Source organism: Ahaetulla prasina, chromosome 1 (genome assembly GCF_028640845.1).
Source record: "Ahaetulla prasina isolate Xishuangbanna chromosome 1, ASM2864084v1, whole genome shotgun sequence".
Taxonomy (NCBI): Eukaryota; Metazoa; Chordata; class Lepidosauria; order Squamata; family Colubridae; genus Ahaetulla; species Ahaetulla prasina.
Window position 1 is genome coordinate 84,943,749 of NC_080539.1, and position 23,010 is coordinate 84,966,758.

Here is a 23,010-nt window from a genome sequence, read left to right on the forward strand (position 1 = left end):
TCAAGTGAGAGTAAGTTGTGAGATATGAAAGTGCTCAGGTTCCACTAAGATCAGGGTGATTTATGAGTCTTCAATATAGTCTCCAGACTATATCCAATATCTTACAGTGTTCAGAAAAGTAGATAAAACATCATGACGACTAGTGAGCCATTAGCTAGCTAGATGCTGACAGTAATTTTTTTTCCAGAATTGATGTGAAAGAGTCATAATAAGGATCTCCTATGAATATTTGGAGTGGGAAGCATAATAAAGAGCAGGTCTAGCATCCTAGCTTCTCACCAGATGTGAGTTTCAGCAGGTTCTGACCAGTTCTGGAGAACCGGTAGCGGAAATTTTGAGTAGTTCAGAGAACCGGTAGTAAAAATTTTGACTAGCCCCACCCCCATCTATTCTCTGCCTCCCAAGTCCCAGCTGATCGGGAAGAAATGGGGATTTTGCAGTAACCTTCCCCTGGAGTGGGGTGGGAATGGAGATTTATTTTTATTTATTTATTTATTTTGTCACACAGTATATATAAGCATAAGCATGAAATAACTATACAATATATAAGCATATATATAAGTATGAGTATGTAATAACTATATTAATTGGATATAACGAAAGGAAACAATAGGACAGGAATGGTAGGCACGCTTGTGCTCTTATGCACGCCCCTTACAGACCTCTTAGGAATGGGATGAGGTCAATAGTAGACAGTTTTTGGTTGAAGCTTTGAGGATTTTGGGAAGAGACCACAGAGTCAGGTAGTATATTCCAAGTATTAACAACTCTGTTACTGAAGTCATATTTTCTGTAATCAAGATTGGAACGGTTAACATTAAGCTTAAATCTATTGTGTGCTCGTGTATTGTTGCAATTAAAGCTGAAGTAGTCTTCGACAAGAAGGACATTGTAATAGATGATTCTATGAGTTAAACTCAGGTCATGTCAAAGGCAGCGTAGTTCTAAATTTTCTAAACCCAGGATTTCAAGTCTGGTGGCATAAGATATTTTGTTGTATTCAGAGGAGTGGAGAACTCTTCTTGTAAAATATTTCTGGACACGTTCAATTGTATTGATGTCAGAAATGTGGTATGGGTTCCAGACAGTCGAGCTGTATTCAAGAATTGGTCTAGCAAATGTTTTATATGCTCTGGTTAGTAGTGTAGTGTTTTTGGAGAAGAAGCTATGCAAGAGTAGGTTTGCAACTCTTAAAGCCTTTTTTGTGATGTAGTTGCAGTGGGCTTTGGCACTTAGATCGTTTGATATGAAAACTCCAAGGTCTTTAGCAGGGTGGAGGTCATCTGTAAGGTAATGTCCATCAAGCTTGTACTTAGTGTTTAGGTTCTTTTTTCCAATATGTAAGACTGAGCATTTGCTGGTTGAGATTTGGAGTTGCCAAGTTTTAGACCATTCGGATACAAACTCAAAGTCTTTTTGAAGGGTAGTTGTATTGTTGGTGGTGTTAAATAGTTTGACATTGTCAGCAAAGAGAACACAATTACTTGTAATATGGTCACAGAGATCATTAATGTATAATATGAAGGGTGTTGGTCCAAGAACGCTGCCTTGGGGAACGCCACATTTGACAGGAACAGGATTTGATCGAGCATTGCCAATTTTGACCACTTGTTGTCTGTTTGACAGGAAAGCTGTTATCCAATTGTGGAGGGGTCCTGAGATGCCGTAGGATTTTAGTTTTAGGAGAAGTTTATCATGTACTACTGAGCTTTACAGAGGTCTATGTAGATTGCATCTATTGCTTTGCCCTGATCAAGATTTGTAGTCCATATGTTTTTGCAGTGAAGAAGTTGTAAATTACATGATAAATTTTTTACAGTATCCTTCCCCTGCCACGCCCACCAAGCCATGCCCACCAAGCCATGCCATGCCCACCAAGCCACACCCTCAGAACTGGTAGAGAACTGCTTCTCACCATGGAGTCCCAATATTTATAAAAAGTGGGTTTGATCAGATTAGGTTATGTTTACAAATAAAACCTACTGTATGTAAATCAGTAGATCAGGGGTGTCAAAGCCCATGGGCCAGATGCAGCCCACAGGGTGCTTAGATCTGGCCCATGGGGCTGGCCTGGAAACAGTGAAGGATCGGCCCGCAATGCTTCTCCCAGCAAAAACACAGCCTCCCAAGCTCTGTTTTCATTGGAAGAGGGCTGCAGGAGGCTGTTGCAGCCGGAAAAAAAAGCCCGGGAAGGTCTCTCCCATGTTCCGTTTTTGCTGGCAGAGTGCTAGTAAAACAAACTACTAGCAAAAATGGCATTTGATCACACGAGTGACGTTGAGCTGACCATGCCCCGCTGCGTGCGCGCGCACACACACACACACACACACACACACACACACACACACACATTGAGGTCAAACACAACCCTGATGCAGCCCTCAATGAAATCAAATTTAACAGTCCTGCAGTAGATAAGTAGATATCTTGTAGAGTTCTACATCAGCACCCAATTTGTTTCCAACCACATGCAAATGAATGGATTTTCCCAATGAGGAAATCTCAGATGAATCCTAAGAGTATGTGTAAAGTTGCTGTAAAGTAGGAGCTTGGTGATGATAAGGCATTCTGATTGTCATTGGGAAAATAATACGAAGAGACCGGTAAAACCCTTTCTATTTTAGTTTCATGATTATAATTGAAGATGCTCCCAACACTTAATATCACTTCAGAAAAATCTAGATTCTTAAAATTAAGATAACCTTTATTGTCATTTTCCTGTGTACACAGTGGCACACATTAAAATGAAATTCCAATGCACAGTATTGCAGGCTAATTCCGATGACTGCCGTCTGCCAGCGGTTTGGCAGTTCGATTCTGACCGGCTCAAGGTTGACTCAGCCATCCATCCTTCCAAGCTTGGTAAAATGAAGAGCCATATTGCTGGGGGCAATATGCTGACTCTGTAAACCGCTAGAGAGGGTTGAAAAGTACTGTGAAGAGGTATATAAGTGCTATTGCTATAAATACCAATAAATTTTGGGCTCCATTGCGGTTGTAGGTTGAGGACTACCTGCATGATGTGGCAATGAATTCCCAGACATAGGCCTCCTCAATCAGAGCTGCAGATTTTTGTAGCATCCTGCCTTATATCTCTTGACATAGCTGTGTAGAGAGAAGTGTGAGAAGATCATGTGTACAAAGCAGCAGTAATGATTCCATCCTGTTCAACATAAAAAGTGCTTTTTTCAGTTTTCGTGTAGTGCAATTTATATCACCCAACACTTTCTAATTCTGTCACTGGAGAAGCATCTGCTCTTTTCCTTGGGTGGAGTGCCAGTACTCCATTTTAACTCCAGCTTGCCACCTTTTCCCTGTTTCAGAAGCATGATTGTGCAACAAATAAGTAGGTAAAACATTTTACCTAACATGGAGATGTACTGATGGGGGATCATCTATAAAGACCTAGGAATGAAGCAACTAAGATTTGGCAGTCCTACTTTCATTCCCAAATGCTGATCTCAGAGTTTCTACTGAAAGGCTGGGGAGATAATTCTAAATAGGTCCTGCCAATGAAAAGAAGATTAGGAAAAATAATTTGCACAAGGAAATTTTCTAGGAAACAACCTAGGACTAAAGAGAAACTTCCTAAAAATGAGAACTATTAACTAGTGGAATGGCTTATTTTCAGAAGTTGTGGGTGCTCCATCACTGGAGGCTTTTAAAAAGAAACTGGACAGCCCACCTGTCTAGAATGGTACAGCGACTCCTGCTTGTGCAGTGGGTTGGACTAAAAGACCTCCAAGGTCCCTTTCAGCTCTGTTATTATGTTAATCATCACCTTAGTTCAGAGCCATCCCTAGAGAAGCTCTGGCAGATCTATATGAGCCAATCGTTCCCACAGGGGGGTTGGGGGGGGAGGCAGGGATAAAAATCTCAATCCAGCTGTCCCATATACTGAGCAGATGGCTCCTTTATTGAATCATCCTCCAGTAGTTTTCAAATGTTACGTTTGGAAATGAAAGAATGCTACCTATAGTGGTAGGTAGCATTCTTTCCTACCAAGGATGTGTAGATCGAAAGAAGATGTAATATGCGTAAATATAAGCATCTATAAGGGGTTAAGTATGTGTATATAATTAGTAATGTATATTGAATATATAAGAGATTTGTGTTGCACTTCAGTTTTGTATGGCGGAGATAACGCCAAGACGGTTGCACCATGTCCAACTTTTTTAATAATAAAGACAAATTTAAAAAGAAAGAAAGAATGCTACCTATATTCTTCAACACATAGAAAAAGCATTGGTGTGTCCGTTATCTGTCTGCACTTGTAATCCAAACCACAATCCGTCACCCAGGTGTAAAACTGAGTCTAAGCTTCAGATTCTTTTGATGTAACTGAGAACATCATTTGGCTCACTGTTGGCAGACAGAAATGGGCCATTAGCTAATCTAACCTAGCGAATTCTAAGAACAGCTACTTGTCAATTCACACCCCTGCTTTCTCGTTGGTTCTGTTGAAGGCCATGAAATACTCAAACTCTTGAGCTCCCCTCTATTCTTCTATCTAATGTGTGAACAAACTGAATGATACTGTTTTATACTTTATTTTCAGTTTATTGTCCATAATAACCGCTGATAGAAAAGAAGGAAAAATGATCAGTTCCTAGATTATAAAAAATGAAAGCAAGGCAAGACACTGGATAACTACAGGTAATCCTCAACAGTGCATTTTGTGACTGTTTGAAGTTACAATAGCACGGAAAAAAGTGACTTATGATGATTTTTCACACTTACGACAGTTGTAACATCCCCATGGTTCACATGATCAAAATTCAGATCCTTGGCAACTGGTTCATATTTATGACCGTCACAGTGTCCTGGAGCTATGTGATCAGCTTTTGAGACCTGACAAGCAAAGCCAGTGGAGAAGCCAGATTCTGTATAAGAAGTATAAGAAATCAAAGAATATTTCAGAGGTACTTTGATTTTCCCAGATTAGAAGTTGTTCCTGAATGCTATTAGTTTTTGAGTGTATGCTAAACTGTATCAGATGCTCTGTTCATAATCTCTTCTATGTCATGGAGAGAGGCATTAAATAATAATACTTAATAATGTGTGTGTGCATATAGAAATTAGCATATGCAACACTGCATGTGTCCTCTATTCTTTTGTTTTCCTGACAATCTGTTTGTGTGTTTCTTAGTTCCTACTCTATTAGGCTAGCAGTTCAAGTAGTCACATTCCTTGAAATCATGATTGTCCAGACTCCAGATGAAATCTTGCATTAGCCAAACAAAGGAAAGACAGTAATCTCTACTAAACTTAAGGGAGGGCATCGGAGATCACTTAAAGAGAAAATTTGCAGTTGGTTAACAAACTTTACAGATATCCTCTTGTAAATGTATTTTGCACTTGAGCATTTTCCCTCTTGTTTTGCTTCAGAAATGGACCCAAGAACACAACTTGGAAATGCTGTCTGCAGGTGAGAATGGAGGGTGCAAAATGGAGTATCTCTCTCTCTCTCTCTCTCAAAACCAGACTCTTTTTAAGTGGTTGACTCTTCCCTACAATTCCTTCCCAGAACTCTGCATTGTAATCCTAAATTGTTTTACCTGGGTATTATCTTGGTAGGATTTAATTTTTAGACCTTATATTGTTTATTTTATAACATAAAATAAATGTTACCTTAGCTATGCCTGGTTGAACTCCATATAAGAAATACCCATTATTTTCATTTATTAAATGTCATAATCCAAAACCAAATAGATATTGACCATCAATTATGTTGTAAATGTTGTACCTTGATGAACGTATCTTTTCTTTTATGTACACTGAGAGCATATGCACCAAGACAAATTCCTTGTGTGTCCAATCACACTTGGCCAATAAAATTCTATTCTATTCTATTCTATTCTATTCTATTCTATTCTATTCTATTCTATTCTATTCTATTCTATTCTATAAAAATGACTTTCTCTTCCAGGTACTTAGCCAAATTGTCAGGTACGTAGAATCTGTGATTCTTTCGGAGTTAGAACTACTTCTTCAGCATCCCTTGAGGATATATTTATCTGATACATTTGTCAGATTTATATTGTGCCTTTTTCTCCAGTATATTTCTCCACAGCACATACTGTAGCGCCTGAAGCAAAATATATCCTTTTTGTCACCTCCCTCCTCAGCCTTGTAAAAGCTATGACAAACCCGTCTCCCCTGTGTTCATTTTTGGTTTGTGATTAATACAGGTTATATAACTGCATTTCTAGCCAAAATTGGAGTCTGCATGTTTGTTGCCCTAATTTCTACAGCTCCTGTTCAGTAGTCCCAACCTTTGCTTAGGTGTAATATTATGGCTTTCTTGGTGATGTTCCAGGATAAATTGTCACATTTTTGGAATTGTTCCATTCCATATGCCATATGATGTTATAATCACCACAGGACATAATCCTTGCTGCTCTTTCATCCTACAGCCTTTAGCAAATTTACTAAATACAATATGAGTGTTTGTACCCTATGGCTATCATTAAATGTTGTACTTTAGAATTCTTGATGAACGTATCTTTTCTTTTATGTACACTGAGAGCATATGCACCAAGACAAATTCCTTGTGTGTCCAGTCACATTTGGCCAATAAAAATTCTATTCTATTCTATTCTATTCTATTCTATTCTATTCTATTCTATTCTATTCTATTCTATTCTATTCTATTCTATTCTATGAGCAAACATTTAACGTAACATAACACAACACAACACAACACATAACAATAACAAAATGCAGTTTCTAAATACAGCAGCAAATGTCCTGTACAAGAAGCAAATCCTCCTTTGATTTGTTTATGTCAGCTCCTAGAAAAATGCATGAATTATCTGTATATAGCAATAGAACTCTGTGTTTCTGATGAGATATTTTTTCCCCTGCCTTTGGTGGACATCTGCTTTGATAGATACTCTGGAAATATCCAAGGTGCAGATTTCATTTGCATTCTGTGATAACATTCAGATTAATGAAGAAGATCTACAAAGAGAGAAGAAGAGCGTGCAAATACAAGTATCCCTTGCCTCCATTTTGCATGGTTAATTCTTATCTTTTCTAAATCATAATAATAGCCGCATAAGGATTTTTCTTATCCTTTGAACAAAGCAAATTATTACCCTATATTTAGAATACACTTGAGGTTGTCTTTCTATATGTATCAGGGAAATCACAAAGCCAGAGGTGACGGGATTAGACAAAACATCCTCGTCAACCAGTCCGATCCTTGGCCATTCTATGGATCATGGGTTTTTTATGGGTAAGGAGATAATCTCCCATCGTTGCATAGTGTAGACTTGTATTATTTACTTAGGAAGTCTGGTTTTGGATTTCACAAACACAGTTTGTGCTATCTTTTTCCAGCAGAGAATTGATCCTTACCAGAAAATTGAGCATCTACTCCAAGGGGCAGCAAAAATAAAGAGGAATTCACTGATAAAGGATGATTGATTTGGAAATAGATTGTCAGGGTTGTTGTTTTTTTATTCCTAATTGTCTCATTTCAGAAAGAATATAATTTAGCTCTCAATCTTATTGAGGCAAAAGATCACTTGGAAGAAAAACTAGGATTGGATTTTTGTGTGAAAGGACTTAAAAATCGTGATTCTTCTTACAGGTACAGTATAATTACAGGGAATGGATGCTGCTCATACATTTATGGGCTAAACACATACAGCTTCATGTTGTGGTTTTTTAAATTCTCAGCAGATATCTGCCTGTACGAGTTAAGTCTGAGGTCTGTCTATGTCTGATATTGCTATCTCTTTAAGGAAAAATGTAGAGATATGACTACCTTGGCATGAAGTACAGTATAATGTAATAATTTTGCCTCATGAGCGAAATGTATAGTAAAACAGATCCCTGAGGGCTGCCTAGAAACATTGGAAAGATAGTTATACATAAACCATTTGTACAGCATAACATTTGAGGATTACAATTAGAAAAAGATTTATTTTTTTTTACTAATGGTTTACAAATTGAGATGTGACAGTTAATCTATGTATATTAATGTATCAGTTCTAAAAAGTAGAGTTGCCTGCTGTCATAATGGGGATCCATGGGGAGGGGAAGAAGTAATATTAGGTATGTTTTGATATCATCTTGGCTTCTTCTGGAGGCCGATGGCTATCATACTGGAACTACTTTGACATGACACAAATTTGATAATCGTGTTGAATTGAAGTAGAGCTGTATAAAAAAATACAACCTTGTGGTAATCCAGCATAAACTGCCACAGTGCTTGAGAAAGATATATGACAGAGAACTTCTAATAATCCTCAGATGTCTCATGTGTGTGTTTTGGGGTATTTGGAAGCTTGAAAACTCTGCAGATGTTTGAGATCACGATGATAGTTTAGCAGACTCCCTGGGAACAATTTTTTGCACATTTTATGATCTTGTATGAATTCTCCCATCTCCCATTACAGGGAATCAGCACCAAGTTCAAAAGCTTTGAGCCTCCGTATCCAGTAAATCCCCCTCATCCGTGCTAATATTTCGGCACATCCTTTAGTTTTAAGTTAAGACTCTTGTGTTTCCATGGGAATATTTCTCTAATCTGTAGGCTGAGAGTGGGTGCCGATTTGATTTCAAAATGCATTCATGCGTTGGCTAACTGGAATCTCCCATCTCAGATATTACAGGCAGCAAGTTAATTAACTAAGCCTTCTTGGATGGCACTCAGGACTTTCTGACTGCACTGTAGGTGCTCTGCTGTATAAACTGTGAGCTTCTTATCAAGGTGAAATGGCAACAGACTCCAGAGTAACTTCCCTCAGTCAATAATTACAGGTAGTCCTTGACTTATGACCAAAATTGAGCTCAAAACTTCTCTTGCTAAGTGAGACGTTTGTTAAGTGAGTTTTGCCCCATTTTATGACAAGTGATTCACTGCACTTCTTAAATTGGTAACACGGTTGTTAAGCGAATCTGGCTTCCCCATTGACTTCACTTGTCAGAAAGTCGCAAAAGGGGATCACATGACCATGGGACGCTGCATAGGACCGTCATAAATATGCACCTGAATTTTGATCACCTAACCACCTTTATGGGGAGGCTGTAATGGTCGTAACTGTTGAAAACTGTCCGGTGTCACTTTCCTCAGGGATGTGGTAAGTCTGAACGGTCACTGAACAAACTGTTGTAACTCAAGGATTACCTGTACTTCAAAAGAAATGCCAAATTAAATTATTTGCAAGAATCCGGTGCTAAGAATGAGCTAAGAAAGCGTGGTTCGGTGTCTAGCTATATGCAGCACTTTATTCTCCTATTATAATTTGCCTGACAGGTTCTGGAGAACCGGTAGCAGAAATTTTGAGTAGTTTGGAGGACCGGCAAATACTACCTCTGACTGGCCCCGCCCCCATCTATTCTCTGCCTCCTGAGTCCCAGCTGATTGGGAGGAAATGGGGATTTTGCAGTAACCTTCCCCCGGAGTGGGGAGGGAATGCAGATTTTACAGTATCCTCCCCCTGCCACACCCACCAAGCACGTCCACCAAGCCATGCCACACCCACCAAGCCACACCCACAGAACCAGTAGTAAAAAAAATTGAATCCCATCACTGTGTGAAGGTTGTTGAGTCTCAGTGGGGCCACTTATCAGTGGCTGACATGATGCTTTACAATAGTTTTCCAGTAGTCATCTAACTGACCCCCATTCTAATTTTCTTTTGGAAGTTGCCAGAACTGCCAAGCAGTTGGGAATTGATTCCATCCTGATTTAGTTATAATTTGGTTTTCTTAAATAAATTTTATTCTAACTTTTCATTAGTATGTGGACCTTTTATTTCTGTGCCTTTCTTATGTATAATTTTGTGATATTGTAATCTTCTGAGAGTCCTTAGGGATTTGACGTGTACGAATATACAGGTAGCCATCAACTTGCAAGCATTCGTTTAGTGATTGTTCGAAGTTACAACAGGACTGAAAAAAACCAACATGACCAATTCTCGCACTTACGACCACCGCAGCACCCCCATGTTCATGTGAACAAAAATTCAGGCACTTGGTAACCATTAAAAGTATTTAAAATGGTTGCAACATCCCAGAGTCGTGTGATTGCTGTTGCAACCTTCCCAGTTGCCTTCTGACAAGCAAAGTCAATGGGAGAAGCCAGATTTGCTTAATGACCATATGCTTCACTTAACAACTGCCATCGATTGGCTTGACAACTGTAGCAAGAAAGATCATAAAATCAGGCATGACTTAACAACCACCTTGCTTAGCAACAGAAATTCTGGTCCAAGTTGTGACCATAAGTCAAGGCCTATCTCTAGATAACTTCTTAAATAATGCTTTTCGCTTCCAACATATGGAATGGTTATGGAGTGAGCCAGATGGAGTGGGGTAGCAGCAGGGTTTTAAAAATAGATAAGCTGGGCTTGCAGATCATGAAATGTGACTCACAAGGAAAGATGCCAAGGGATATTCAACTGTTCTACAACTACAGTTGTTGTCACACTTTCTAAAGACAAAATTATGGCATAAACAGATCCAGCAATTTAAATAAAGAGGTTGCCATTGTGGCAATCCAGACACCAAGGGAACAAGGTACTAAGTCAAAGTACAGAAGGACATTTGTACGGCCACCCATCTCAACATCCTGCCTTTGGGTGGCTAACAACAGTAAAAAAGTCAACATCAAAACAAAACTGCAATACCAATGGAAAGAGTTGTAGCCCAATAGTGAACTCTCTTGGTGCTCTCTTAGCTTCTGAGCTTGCTTGTTTGCTCGCAGGCATTTCATTAACTGACTAGGTAACGTTTTCACTCCTAGAATGGAGTGGAGTTTGCTCTCTTTATATACAGTAGCTTGCCTTGCCAGTTCTGAGGAAAAAGAAATCAGAAATGTAGCTCATATTTTCTTTTCCACAAAATAGAAGATAGGTAGGTAGCTGGATGCTGAAAGTTTTGTGACACATTAGTCTTTACTCATGTAGAAATCATTCTCAAGCTTTCTTTGCTCAAAGCCACAGTGTACAAAAACATTGCAATAGAAAAAACAACAACCTGAAACAACCATTAAGTATCCCAGAAATCTGTTCCGTCCTTTGGTTGATCTTTATGTTCCTGAATGGATTAAGGCCATTACATGATGCTGATTAAAATTAAAACCTGTCATTTCACTGTATGTGAGAATGAACAAAAGTTACCACTTGCTGGAAGTATCTCCTGCATAAACCCCTTTTGTGTTGTCCCCGAGTATTTCCTGCACAAGTGCCAGTAAAAAATGGGGCTTACATAATTGTGTTAGATTTTAAAAATTTAATGTATGACTGTTTGTTTATTGAACTATACCTTGTGTTTGCTCTGGGAAGTCGGGGGGGGGGGGAGGGGGGTTTTGGAGGGAGAGGGGGAGGGGGGGAGTGGATGGAAAAAATATAATTGTTGTTGTAAAACTTTTTCAATAAAAAAAAAATGGGGCTTACTTTGGAGGAGCCTCAGCTGAATTAGCTTATAGCTAACATGGCACCTTTAACTGCCTCCCCTATTGCTGAAAAGCAGGTCACAGACACCAAGTGTTTCCAAAGTATCACATTTCCCACTGGACATCTGTTGTGTGCAGCATTTGCAGAATGGGTTTGATTCATTATTATACATCGTGACCTGGGCTTGTTTGACTGAATGTGTTGGCAAAGGCTCTTTGCACCTGTTGTCTCATGTTGACCCACCATGGCTATGCAAGGAACAGTCTTGTTTGTCCTGGAAGGAAAACAAATATGCAGACTCAACCAGCCTTGCTTTCAAAGGAGGGAGAAATGAGGGAATGTGTTCCGGGGATGGAAATGGTTGTGGGAGAGAGGACGTGGGAAAAGGGTGACCAAGGGGTTAATATTCATTGCCAAAAAAGCATATTGGAGATGAAACCTTGGAGGGCTAGGTCAAAAAGCAATTTCTTTCGTGCAGGGTCGGTACAGTAATACTTTGGGTGAGCGGGTCTAACATATGGATTTGTCATATGAAAAGCCAAATGACCTTCAGTTCCTACCCACTGGTTGGACTGTAGTAATTTGAAGAAGCTGATGCAATTCCTTCAGCGGGAAAAGCTAAAAAGAAAAGTGAAAGATGGCAACAGCTGATAGCTGAGTCTCTCTCTGCAGCACAAGGCTGGCGCTAATCTGCGTTGACCTCCGTGGTATTTTAGATCCTTGGCTCAGCTAAGGTTGACAGCCAGTAATTGAAGAGGCTGGAGCTGAGTGGCAGAGCACATGTTTTTGAGCTGTAATTGTGCTGGTTAAGCACTAGCTATAGGCTCTTATACATAGTAGGGCTCGGACAGACCTTGGGCTCAGCCCCGGCACAACTTTGGACAATTGGCAGGATCAGGAGAAGGAGGATGTTGAACTGAATCCAAACTCCCCCGAGAACAGCATTATCAAGGAAATTTAACTGGTAAAGAAAAATCTGGGTCACTTGAGAATGTCTCTATTATGCATATTTGGTGATGATAAGTGCAAGCGTTTTATCAAATCATGCTTGCGGCCACCCAAATCTTCTTGACGTTTGTCTTGAGAAAATCCTCAGGAGCGCGAGATCTGAACTAGAACGCCTGCTCTGTTATGAACTCACTCAGTGACCCTGGACAAATAACTTCACCATCTTTCCCATCTGTCATAGGAATGACAAATGTATGTTAACTTAGCCCTGTTCCATTGCATTTGTGGAAATGTGTGTGCACCGAGGATTATCATCAAAGCCTATAGATGGTGTGCCACTGCTATGCACTGCCCACCCCTTTTACTCCCTAACCCTTTCATGTGTAGTGATCTAATTTGAGCGGGGAAATATTACAACCCAAAACATTCCGGAGTAATAAATCACACCAAAGCCAGCTGTGTTGGGGCATGACAGAATGACTGATGATTTAATGCTTCTTGAAAGTTTTTTTTTGTTTTGGTTTCCTTCCGCAGGGCATTGTTTTGAGAAATAACAAAATGAGGTAAAATAAGTTAATTTTATGTACACTTTACAAACACTCAGTATCACATGGCGTCTGCAGCAACCGTCACATAGACATTGGTATAAAATTGAACCTTAATGTGGCTTGAGCAGGTGTTCAACAGCCTGCACTTCACAATGTCGTCATCCTGAGAGTAGTTACCAAGTAGTAGTAATAATAATAATAAGTGATCTTTTCTGTAAACATGTTTAGAAGCATTTACGGTGGACAATGGATGGGCCGGCTTCATCATATTCCTGTTTTGTGATCCACATCTGTTGGAAGGTGGACAGGGAAGCCAAGATGGACCCTCCGATCCAGACAGAGTATTTACGCTCTGGGGGGGCAATGATCTGAAAGAGGCAAATGGAAGGATTTAGCCAACACGGGAAAAGCAACAACTAAAGCAAAGAGATGCTTAATTAACAAGAGCAGAACCTCACAAGGAGGATTTCAAATAGACAATGGAGCAGCATTATGTCCCATCACCAAGATACTGATTTAAGTGCAAAGCAATCTAAGCTTGGATTTAAAACTATTAACGCAATCCTTTAAAAAACAAAACACAACTCCACAGCTTTCTGCGTCTTGTATCTTAAATTCCTATAAAGTATTGTCCCTCTGTATCGTGAATTTCTGCCAACTATTGTAAACTGCGTTAATTTATTTTTTTTCCAAACTGAAATAGGTGAAAAGCACGCTAAGACGTTTAGCAAAATGTGTATGTGACTTCATAAACTACAGGGATCAGTTAACTAATCTGTCTGAATCCTGGAAGATTTCAGAAAGTGGCAGAAGGGAAACGTAAGGCTACAATCCAGAAATACTCGTTTGAAAGACATTTCACTGAAAACAGTGATGTGGAACATAGCCAAAGCTAATTCAGATCCAAACTCATTGGTAATAATTCTGCATGATTAGCCCCATTAGTAATACTCTGGGCTGATTCCAGACTTATCTCATGTTCCAGAGTGGACTCATTGCAATAGGTGGAATAAAAATTGACTATGTGTTATAATTCACGGTGCTGTTTATGGTCTTATCTTCTGCCATATTCCATTGCATAGTTGTAAGTTGTGTAATTAAAACCCACCTTGATCTTCATTGTGCTGGGAGCCAGAGCAGTGATTTCCTTCTGCATACGGTCAGCAATACCGGGGTACATGGTGGTGCCACCAGACATGACATTGTTGGCATACAGGTCCTTCCTGATGTCAATATCACACTTCATGATGCTGTTGTAGGTTGTCTCATGAATACCAGCGGATTCCATACCTGGTGGCATCAACAAAATAAAGGATTGGGAAGACGGATATAGCAATTCCAAGCATTACAAACTTTCCGTAGGTAAAGGATCCCAAGATGGGAAATGCTAAGTAGGAAACCTACCAATGAAGGAAGGCTGGAAAAGGGTCTCTGGGCAACGGAAACGTTCATTGCCGATGGTGATGACCTGGCCATCAGGCAATTCATAGCTCTTCTCCAGAGAGGAAGAAGAGGCAGCTGTTGCCATCTCGTTCTCAAAGTCCAGAGCCACATAGCACAACTTTTCCTTGATGTCACGGACAATCTCACGTTCAGCTGTGGGGAGAGAAGAAGAATTTAGCCATTAGCCAAAGGAAAAGTCCTCCCAGAATGAAAGAAAAGGGTGGGAGGGGGAGGGGACAGACGAGCATAGTAAAGAGGAAAGAATGCAGGCAGCTGGTGCATAACCCTGAAACACAATTTTTAAAAGCACATACACATCTGGCAGCAGCAAGAAAGCAACACTCACACGCTATTTTATGGTTGTGATGGAAGAGTATGAAACACACAACCTTCTGAGTCTGATGAACTTTGCAGTGCAGAAGATCTTGGAAGCCTCACCCACATTCTTCTGCATTTCTGTCCATGTCATACTCAGTCTATTGTTTTAGTGAGTGCCACCCTATGCCTATGGAACCTTTCTCCACTTCCACTTAAATTAACTAATGCCCTGATCACTTTTTTTTCCTGTCTTGAAGGTATTAATCTCATTCCCATGAGGGAAACAGGCTTAAGTGGCATCCACCTTATCAATATTACTTCTTTAAAATGTATTTCTAACCTGCTTCCACCCTGAAGCTTGAGGTGTCATATGTTATATTATTTCCTTTGATTTTTTTCCCACATAACAGTTATCTTGTGATATCGCCATGGATGGAAAGAAGAAACTAACTGGTCCAAAGTTATCCAGAGAGCTTCCATTGTTAGGGGTGGTCTAGAAACCTAGGTGATATTTTCCTTTGTCCTGACAAAAAAAAAAAGTTCTCCGAGGTGCTGTCCCAAAGAACTAAGGGGCAATTAGAGGGCAGAGCTGCTAGTGAGGTCTTTCCAATTCTAAATATGGACAAGCTACTCAGGATTAGCCAAGAACTAGAGCAACAGAAGAGGGTTGGGAGGTTCCATCATTACCGGTGGTGACAAAAGAGTAGCCTCTCTCAGTCAGAATCTTCATCAGATAGTCAGTGAGATCCCGACCAGCCAAGTCCAAACGCATGATGGCATGGGGCAGGGCATAACCCTCATAGATGGGCACGTTGTGGGTGACACCATCGCCAGAGTCCAGCACAATACCTGCAGAAACAAGTAAGAGACGTAATTTTTAACGATGGAGGCTACGTGTTTCGCCAATTTGCAGATCTAGGTTGATTCGGGATACATAGCAATAGGGAAGAAAGAAGAGACAACACAACTACGTGAGCCATGAGGGATTCCCAATACTCCCACAGTCAATGTTAGCCAATTAAAAATTCCCTTTCATTAAGCAGTAGGCTAGACATGGAGGCAATCCACATTTTTCTGGGGGAAAACTTTAGTTATGCCCATAGTTGAACTTTTCATTCTTTTAATGGGCTGACAAAGTCTTACTGCCTAGAACGGACTAGGAATATAAACAGCCATTGAAGGCATGAAGGGAAAATACTGTGCAAGAGTTAAATGGTCCATTCTACAAAGAAAGAAAGAAGATCAAAAAAAACTGTATCTGAAACAGCCATTGCCAGTAAACATAAATTGGCTTTTCCCAACAGGATCTTTTCAGAACTACTGGAATGCAGTAGTCTAGTCAGACAATATAATCCAAAGTATCAGGAGTACATGAGGCGGAGAAACATTACTTAACTAGATGGACTTAATGTAAGACAATTCAGTTTGTCTATGTTCCTAAACCCATGTCAGTGACAGGGTATCTCCTAGACTAGTTGGATAATGACTAGCTTATTGTTAGAAAGAAAGAAGTTGGTGGTGTTCCTTTGGAACTCGGCCTTTTGTTTCTCTATTTCCAGCAACCAGCACTCACCAGTAGTACGGCCAGAGGCATAGAGGGACAGCACAGCCTGGATGGCCACATACATGGCAGGGACGTTGAAGGTCTCAAACATGATCTGGGTCATCTTTTCACGATTGGCCTTGGGGTTAAGAGGGGCTTCAGTGAGCAGGGTGGGGTGCTCCTCAGGGGCAACACGGAGCTCATTGTAGAAAGTATGATGCCAGATTTTCTCCATGTCATCCCAGTTGGTGATGATGCCATGTTCAATGGGGTACTTCAGGGTCAGGATACCTCTTTTGCTCTGGGCTTCATCCCCTACGTAGGAGTCTTTTTGACCCATACCCACCATGACACCCTAGGAAGAAAGAGGAAAAAACAGTTAGCAATTTCTAATGGCTATTTTCTATCCTACATATTGCAAATTAATCAAAAGAGTATCAGGCTCTTCTTATTAAGTTCTTCACAAAACAGACAAAAAATTGTAGGATAAATAAAGGAAGTAGTTAACTCAGAGATCATTTAGACAATGTTACGATGATCTCTACAGAGCGGCCAATTTATTATCTTGTATTCTTTATCTGAAAGAGTGTAGACTCTTTCTATGATGGACATTTGCTTTTTCAAAATAATAATAGCATAGGGAGTTCCAGTTCAGGGACCTGACAACTGTCTCAAAATGTAACTCACTTCTGTACATGATCCCCAAATAGCAGACCTTAGGAAGTTAAGGGGACTTATATTGTCATGGTAATTTTAGTGGCTTCAGATGGAGCCACCTGAGTCTTAGGAAGATGATCAAGAGTGGGGAAAGGAAAGAAATACAATGGGTCATCTGACCTACTAATTCCTCACCCTTAGTCACAGTCCAGACCTTCTCAGCAAAGTAAAATTTAAAACAATATATGCTGTAACTTTTAGTCTGCCTATTGCTGAAGAGAAGCCCAGCTGGTGAAAAGGGAAAACATACCTGATGACGTGGGCGGCCAACAATGGAGGGAAAGACAGCCCTAGGGGCGTCATCCCCGGCAAAGCCAGCCTTCACCAAGCCGGAGCCGTTGTCGCACACAAGTGCGGTGGTCTCATCCTCATCACACATGATGTTGGCTTTCTAAGAACGGAAGAAAAAACAATAAAAGTTACAGGAGCACCAGGAAGCTATGCAAGCTCAGAATGCAAAGACTACAGGAAGATTTTCAACCTCAATAAATTCAGTAGATTTCCCTCCCTGGGGGAAAGGACAGGGTGAAATAGTTCACCATTACAGCTGTTCTCACTAATAAGTGAGAAAACTCAGGGGAAATAATCCATATTAAAAACACATAAAGCTCCTATTCTGTTCATCTGCTGATTCCATTGATTATTAAAAGCTGCAATATCAAGTAACAATCATATTAAAGTACTATATTATCGGTGGGATTTAACCAAATTTATTTAGAATTAGGACCTGTTTGTTTCAATAAGATTTACTTCTGCAGTTTTATAGTGGGATCAAAGGGAAGTCTATTTAAAATAGTCAATATATGTTCAGGGTTGTAATTTTAGCCTCTCTATAAAAACAATATAAATCTAAAGTCAGTTGTCTCCTAAAGGAATTAAACATTGACCAATAATTACCTTATTACATTGTTCATGTGGAAATATTACACATGTACACTGCAATGAACCTCTTCACTTCAGTGGTGTTATTGCCAAGTAAGTTTGGTTGAGAAGAATACTGAATTTTGATGCACAACTGAAGTGGCCAGGATGTCAGAGGAATGGCAAAAAGAGACTGAAGTTGGGTTTTTTTGTTTTTCAAATATTAATTCACTAGGGATGATTTTCTTCCTTTAATCCTCCAAGTGTGCTGGACTAAAACTTTCATAACACCAAACAAATTGTTGGTTGAGGAATATAGGAACAGTTGTCCAACACATCCAAGGACACCAATTTGAGCAAGAGTCAAAATGTGGGCTATTTCTCCAGGCAAAATATATGATTTTCAAGAAAAAATTAAGGACTTGGTTTCTTAAAAGGCATGCGAAAGGGCAGTTTTGAAGGGTGGCCTGTGAATTCTGAAAATAATTAAATAGGAATATGAAGCCAGATTTCCCAGCATAATAGACACATGGATTTACAGAGGTGCAACAGCTTGTACTGAGAATAACCTTTTCTTTCTTCAAACTGTCAGGTACCCAATCCAACTCTGAATGACAACATCTGACAGCTAGTTAGACTGTTCTTTAATGTTCGGAACTAAAGGGATACGAGCCTCGAATAAACCCAATCAAGTCTCATCTGACAGATATTTCATGAAATGTGGGATGTTTCCTGCAACAAACTGATTGTTTTGTTCTGGCACTTATACTTTCCCAGTAATTAGTTTGAGCCCATCCAGTTGCTGTCCATTTCCAACTCCTCCTAAGCTGCTAATAATGATGATTTGGGTAAAACTACCTTGTTTCCACAACTTGATCTGAGCCTACATTTCTTGGATTCCTGAGTTTTGGGTCTCCGCTGACTTCAGCTTTGGGTGGTCATCATCAGCGTCATTATCTATTACTTGCCTGACTTTGAAAATTTGCCCCTAATTCAGTGTCACCATCTATTAACTTGCTTGACTTTGAAAGCTTGCCCCTGGTCGTTCCAGCAAAAGGCAAGATCTTTCTTTCCTCTTGCCATAAAACGGTAGTAAAATCAGGAGAAAGAGGCCTGGAGGTATCTGTTTCCACCCATCCAGGAAAAAGCAGCAAAGCTGCTTCAGGATTTGGTCATTTGTCGATCTTAAAAGCTGAAGAGGTTGAGCTTCTTTCCCACCGGCCACCCCACCCCACCCCTCTCCAAGTCAGGGGTCTTCAACATTGGCAAATTTAAGACTTGTGGACTTCAACTCCCAGAGTTGAAAGTCAGACTTCAGAGCCAGCTTTGCTTGCTGAGGAATTCTGGGAGTTGGAGTCCACAAGTCTTAAAGTTGCCAAGGTTGGAGACCCATGCTCCAAGTCTCCTCCTCCAGTCCAAGGAGCTGCTGCGCTGGGAAGCCGGTCTTCCTTCTCCGGGTCCTGCCTGTCTGAGCAGCCAACCGGCCAGGCACCCGCCCTCCGGCTGCCGGCCTCACTCACCTTGGGGGTTGGTTCCTGGCTCTCAGCTCCGGTTGCCGCTTCTTCCCAGCTCTGCTGGTCGGTGGCCTTCCGAAAGCCCGGCGGGTTTTATATAGGCCCTTGCTGGCTTCTCCCCTCCCCTGTCGCCGACCCACAGGAATGTCTCCATATTTGGGTGCTGGGCATCGAGACTGGCCAGGCGGCCGGACCGGAGCCCCCCAGGCCCCTTGCTCGGCCGCTGGGCTGCCCAAAGAAGGAGCGGCTGGCCCGGACCCAGGTAGCACGGGCCGGGCCGTATAAGGACTGTCTGCCGGCGACCCCCGCCCGGCCACCAGAACTCCCTTCCCAAATAATCTTCCCAGCCATCATGCCCGGAAAGGAGACAGAAGTCCCAGGAACGAGCTGGGGCGGGGGGCGGGGGGCGGGGGAGGGCATCCCTGTCCGACCGCGGAAGGAAGAAAGGAAGGAAGGAAAGAAGGAAGGAAGGAGGAAGCTGCGGGGCAGAAGGCGGGCAGAAGGGCCGCAGCGGAGCTGGCGAAGCCGCGGCCCGCCCTTCCGATAGGGAGGGCGGCTTTCTGCTCCTCCTCGCCTCCGGCCCTGCGCGGGTGGAAGAGGCAAGAGCGAGGAGCCGCGGCTGGTCGACCCCTTGAGGGGCTTTCAGCGGACTTCGCCTGGGTTTGCAAAGTGAGCGCGGCTCGATGGAATCCGCCATCCTTTGAGCCTCCGTTGGAACATGGGCGATTAACATCGCCTTAAGCGAGGACAAAAGCGCCCTTTCTTAAAGACCCCCCCCCTTCCCCAAATCTGGGCTCTTTGAATTGAATCTTGTCCGCGATCTAAGAAGAACCCAGTTTTCCGGATCTTTGGCAGGACTGCCGACCACAAAAAGTCTGTTTTGAGAGGGGCTTCGGAAATTTGAAATGGTCCGCTTAGTGCCTTACACAAATGCAGAACTTACAGACCACCGCTCGTTTTGCCACCTTGAAAAAACACACCAAGTGTTTTTCAATATCTAATTAATATCCAATTAATTAATCCAATTAATATTAATATATCCAATTAATATAGTTATTACATACTTATACTCATATATATGCTTATATATTGTATAATTATTTCATGCTTATGCTTATATATACTGTGTGACTAAATAAATAAATAAATAGATGGATTAAAAAAAAGTGGTAAAAAACCCCTAAAACAGGGGTCACCAAGCTTTCGGACCTCAGGGATCATTAAATTCATAATTTTAAAACCCGCGGACCACTAATATGATTTTTTTAAAAAGATAAATAGTATTTAGTGCAATATAAAAAATGCAAATAATTTTTCTGCGGACCACCAAAATTTTCTCGTGGACCTCCAGTTGGTGACCACTACCCTAAAACCCTATATATTCTTTTAAAGCTAATGTGACGATCCCAAAGGTTTACTTTTACATTTCTACTTCGAGGTTCAACTGTGGATTTTCATCTCATTGCCTTAATTGATGGGAAAACCATACACAATTTTTTTTTTCTAGGATGCAACCCAAAGTGACAATCTGTTGGTTGGATTTCAGTAGATAACATGCACTCTTTTTTTTTTAATCTCCTCAAGCAACCTCAAAGTAATTGCGATACATATAAAAACATTTTCAGAAAAATATTCTTGTAAAGCAAAGCTATTTGCTGTTGGATTGCATTATTGCATTAAGGATCAGGTTGACAACACAGGTCAACATTTTCAAGACTCATAAAACCCAAGTGATTCAAACAGCTCAAAACCAGATTAAGCATGTTACAGTTGGATCACCTTCACAGTTCTGAACATTCTATTCTGTCCTATTTGCAAAGTGATTTTTTTAAAATGTCACTTTTATTATGTTGCGCAATATTTTTATAACATGAACATGCTTGCCCTGGACAATCATGGCTGAGGAGGAATATTCATCGAGGTCTGTGGCTTCTGGCCAAAAACACCAGTTCTCAGAACAGTTGTCTGTTAAAGGAGCGGTCAAGATCAGAGTACATGGAGCAGCATTTCTGAAGTATTATTTGTTTGAGAAGAAGAACAGGGTTTTGGATGGACTGCCAACCACTATAAAGGAACATGTTAAATGTACTTTAAAATGCTGTGCAAAATCAGTTTTATATATAGAGGATGATAAATACTGAAGGCTCTGGCTGGCTGCCAACCACATTGAAGAGTTACCATACACCATGAGTTCGCTGTACTTCATGCTATTTATACCACATGGGTAAGCTGACTTTAAAAGAAAAAAAATCTAAAGCAATTCACATCTAGTTATGGTCATGGAGGAGGTTAATGGCAGTTTTGGGATTGGAGGAAGGGTGGAAGTAAAAATCCCCTTTTGGATGGGCAATGACAACAGCCAATTATGGAGAAGAAGAGATGAAAATGAAACCCTTGGAGAGCCTTCTCCACTTTGGTACTTGCCAGATATATTCGGACTGCAATTCCCAGGATTCCTAATCATGCTGACGGGGAATTCTGGGAGCTGTAGTCTTGGCATTCTCGAAAACATGTACTATCTGTACTGGACAAGAGATTGGATTAGATGAACTCTCAGACCTAAGAGCTAATTTGGTGTAGTGGTTAAGGCACCAAGCTAGAAAGCAAATATAAATACAAGTCCTGTCTTACCATGGAAGCCAGCTGGATGACTTTGAGTCAGTTATTCTGTCTCAGCCCCAATCACCTCACAGGTTTATGGTGCGGAAAATAAGAAGAGGGAAGTGTATTGGGTATGTTCATCACCTTGAGTTATTTATAAAAATAATAAAGGCAGGGTAATAAATAAATATTCCTTCTAATCCTTTATTCTATGACTAGTTGAAAAAAAGACAATAGATGCATTTCTAAAAGAAAGTTAACGTATTTGCAGCAAATGTAACAAACATTTTCAGCAATCTTACAGGCTGGTCTAAACAAAAGAGTGTATTAATTATGCAGGCACATATGCATATCCAGCATTAGCCCGCCCCTACCCCTGGAAATGAACAAGCCCTAATTTAATACTTAGCTCTTACTGAACATTTCTGCTTTGAGGTTTCATGAACTGCTGTCCAAACATGTTCATGCTATTTTCAAAAACATGGAACCTAGGTAGTTCTCGACTTACAACAGTTCAGTGTGCTGCAGCTGCCAAAAAAGCCAACACAGTTCTAGGTTGCATAAACAGAGGGATAGACTCAAGATCACATGAAGTGTTAATATCACTTTATAATGCCTTGGTAAGGCCACACTTGGAATATTGCATTCAGTTTTGGTTGTCATGATGTAAAAAAGATGTTGAAACTCTAGAAAGAGTGCAGAGAAGAGCAACAAAAATGATTAGGGGACTGGAGGCTAAAACATATAACGAACACTTGGTAGAAGTGGGTATGTCTAGTTTGGTGAAAAGAAGGACTGGGGTGACATGATAGCAGTATTCCAATATCTCAGGGGCTGCCACAAAAAAGAGGGAGTCAAGCTATTCTCCAAAGCACCTGAAGGCAGGACAAGAAGCAATGGGTGGAAACTAATCAAGGAGAGAAACCACCTAGAACTAAGGAGAAATATCCTGACAGTGAGAACAATAAACCAGTGGAACAACTTGCCTCCAGAAGTTGTAAATGCTCCAACACTGGAAATTTTTAAGAAGAGGTTGGATAACCATTTGTCTGAAATGGTATAGGGTTTCCTGCCTAAGCAGGGGGTTGGACTAGAAGCCTCCAAGAT

General features: G+C 40.7%; 1 protein-coding gene and 1 long non-coding RNA gene across 2 annotated transcripts; one reads left to right on the plus strand and one right to left on the minus strand.

Moving 5' to 3' along the window:
* The first annotated feature begins 2,080 nt into the window (after nucleotides 1-2,080).
* Nucleotides 2,081-9,260, plus strand: LOC131189964 (uncharacterized). Its single transcript, XR_009153180.1, has 4 exons — nucleotides 2,081-4,656; nucleotides 4,746-4,922; nucleotides 5,389-5,428; nucleotides 7,488-9,260. It is a non-coding gene; the product is annotated as an uncharacterized LOC131189964 (long non-coding RNA).
* Nucleotides 9,261-12,817: 3,557 nt separating this feature from the next.
* ACTA1 (actin alpha 1, skeletal muscle) lies at nucleotides 12,818-19,465 on the minus strand. Its single transcript, XM_058166680.1, has 7 exons — nucleotides 19,309-19,465; nucleotides 17,178-17,318; nucleotides 16,241-16,565; nucleotides 15,355-15,516; nucleotides 14,311-14,502; nucleotides 14,015-14,196; nucleotides 12,818-13,274 (listed from the first exon to the last, which is right to left on the minus strand). The coding sequence occupies exons 2-7, from the start codon at nucleotides 17,304-17,306 to the stop codon at nucleotides 13,131-13,133; spliced, it is 1,134 nt and encodes a 377-aa protein (XP_058022663.1). The 5' UTR covers nucleotides 17,307-17,318; nucleotides 19,309-19,465; the 3' UTR covers nucleotides 12,818-13,130.
* Between the last annotated feature and the right edge of the window lie 3,545 nt (nucleotides 19,466-23,010).

Coding starts and splice junctions, on each gene's coding strand:
- ACTA1 (XM_058166680.1), bottom strand. CDS start 17,306: ATGTGTGATGAGGATGAGACCACCGCACTTGTGTGCGACAACGGCTCC. Junction 16,566..17,177: donor TTGGCCGCCCACGTCATCAG/GTATGTTTTCCC, acceptor CTTTCTTCCTAG/GGTGTCATGGTGGGTATGGG. Junction 14,197..14,310: donor TTTCCAGCCTTCCTTCATTG/GTAGGTTTCCTA, acceptor TGATGCCACCAG/GTATGGAATCCGCTGGTATT.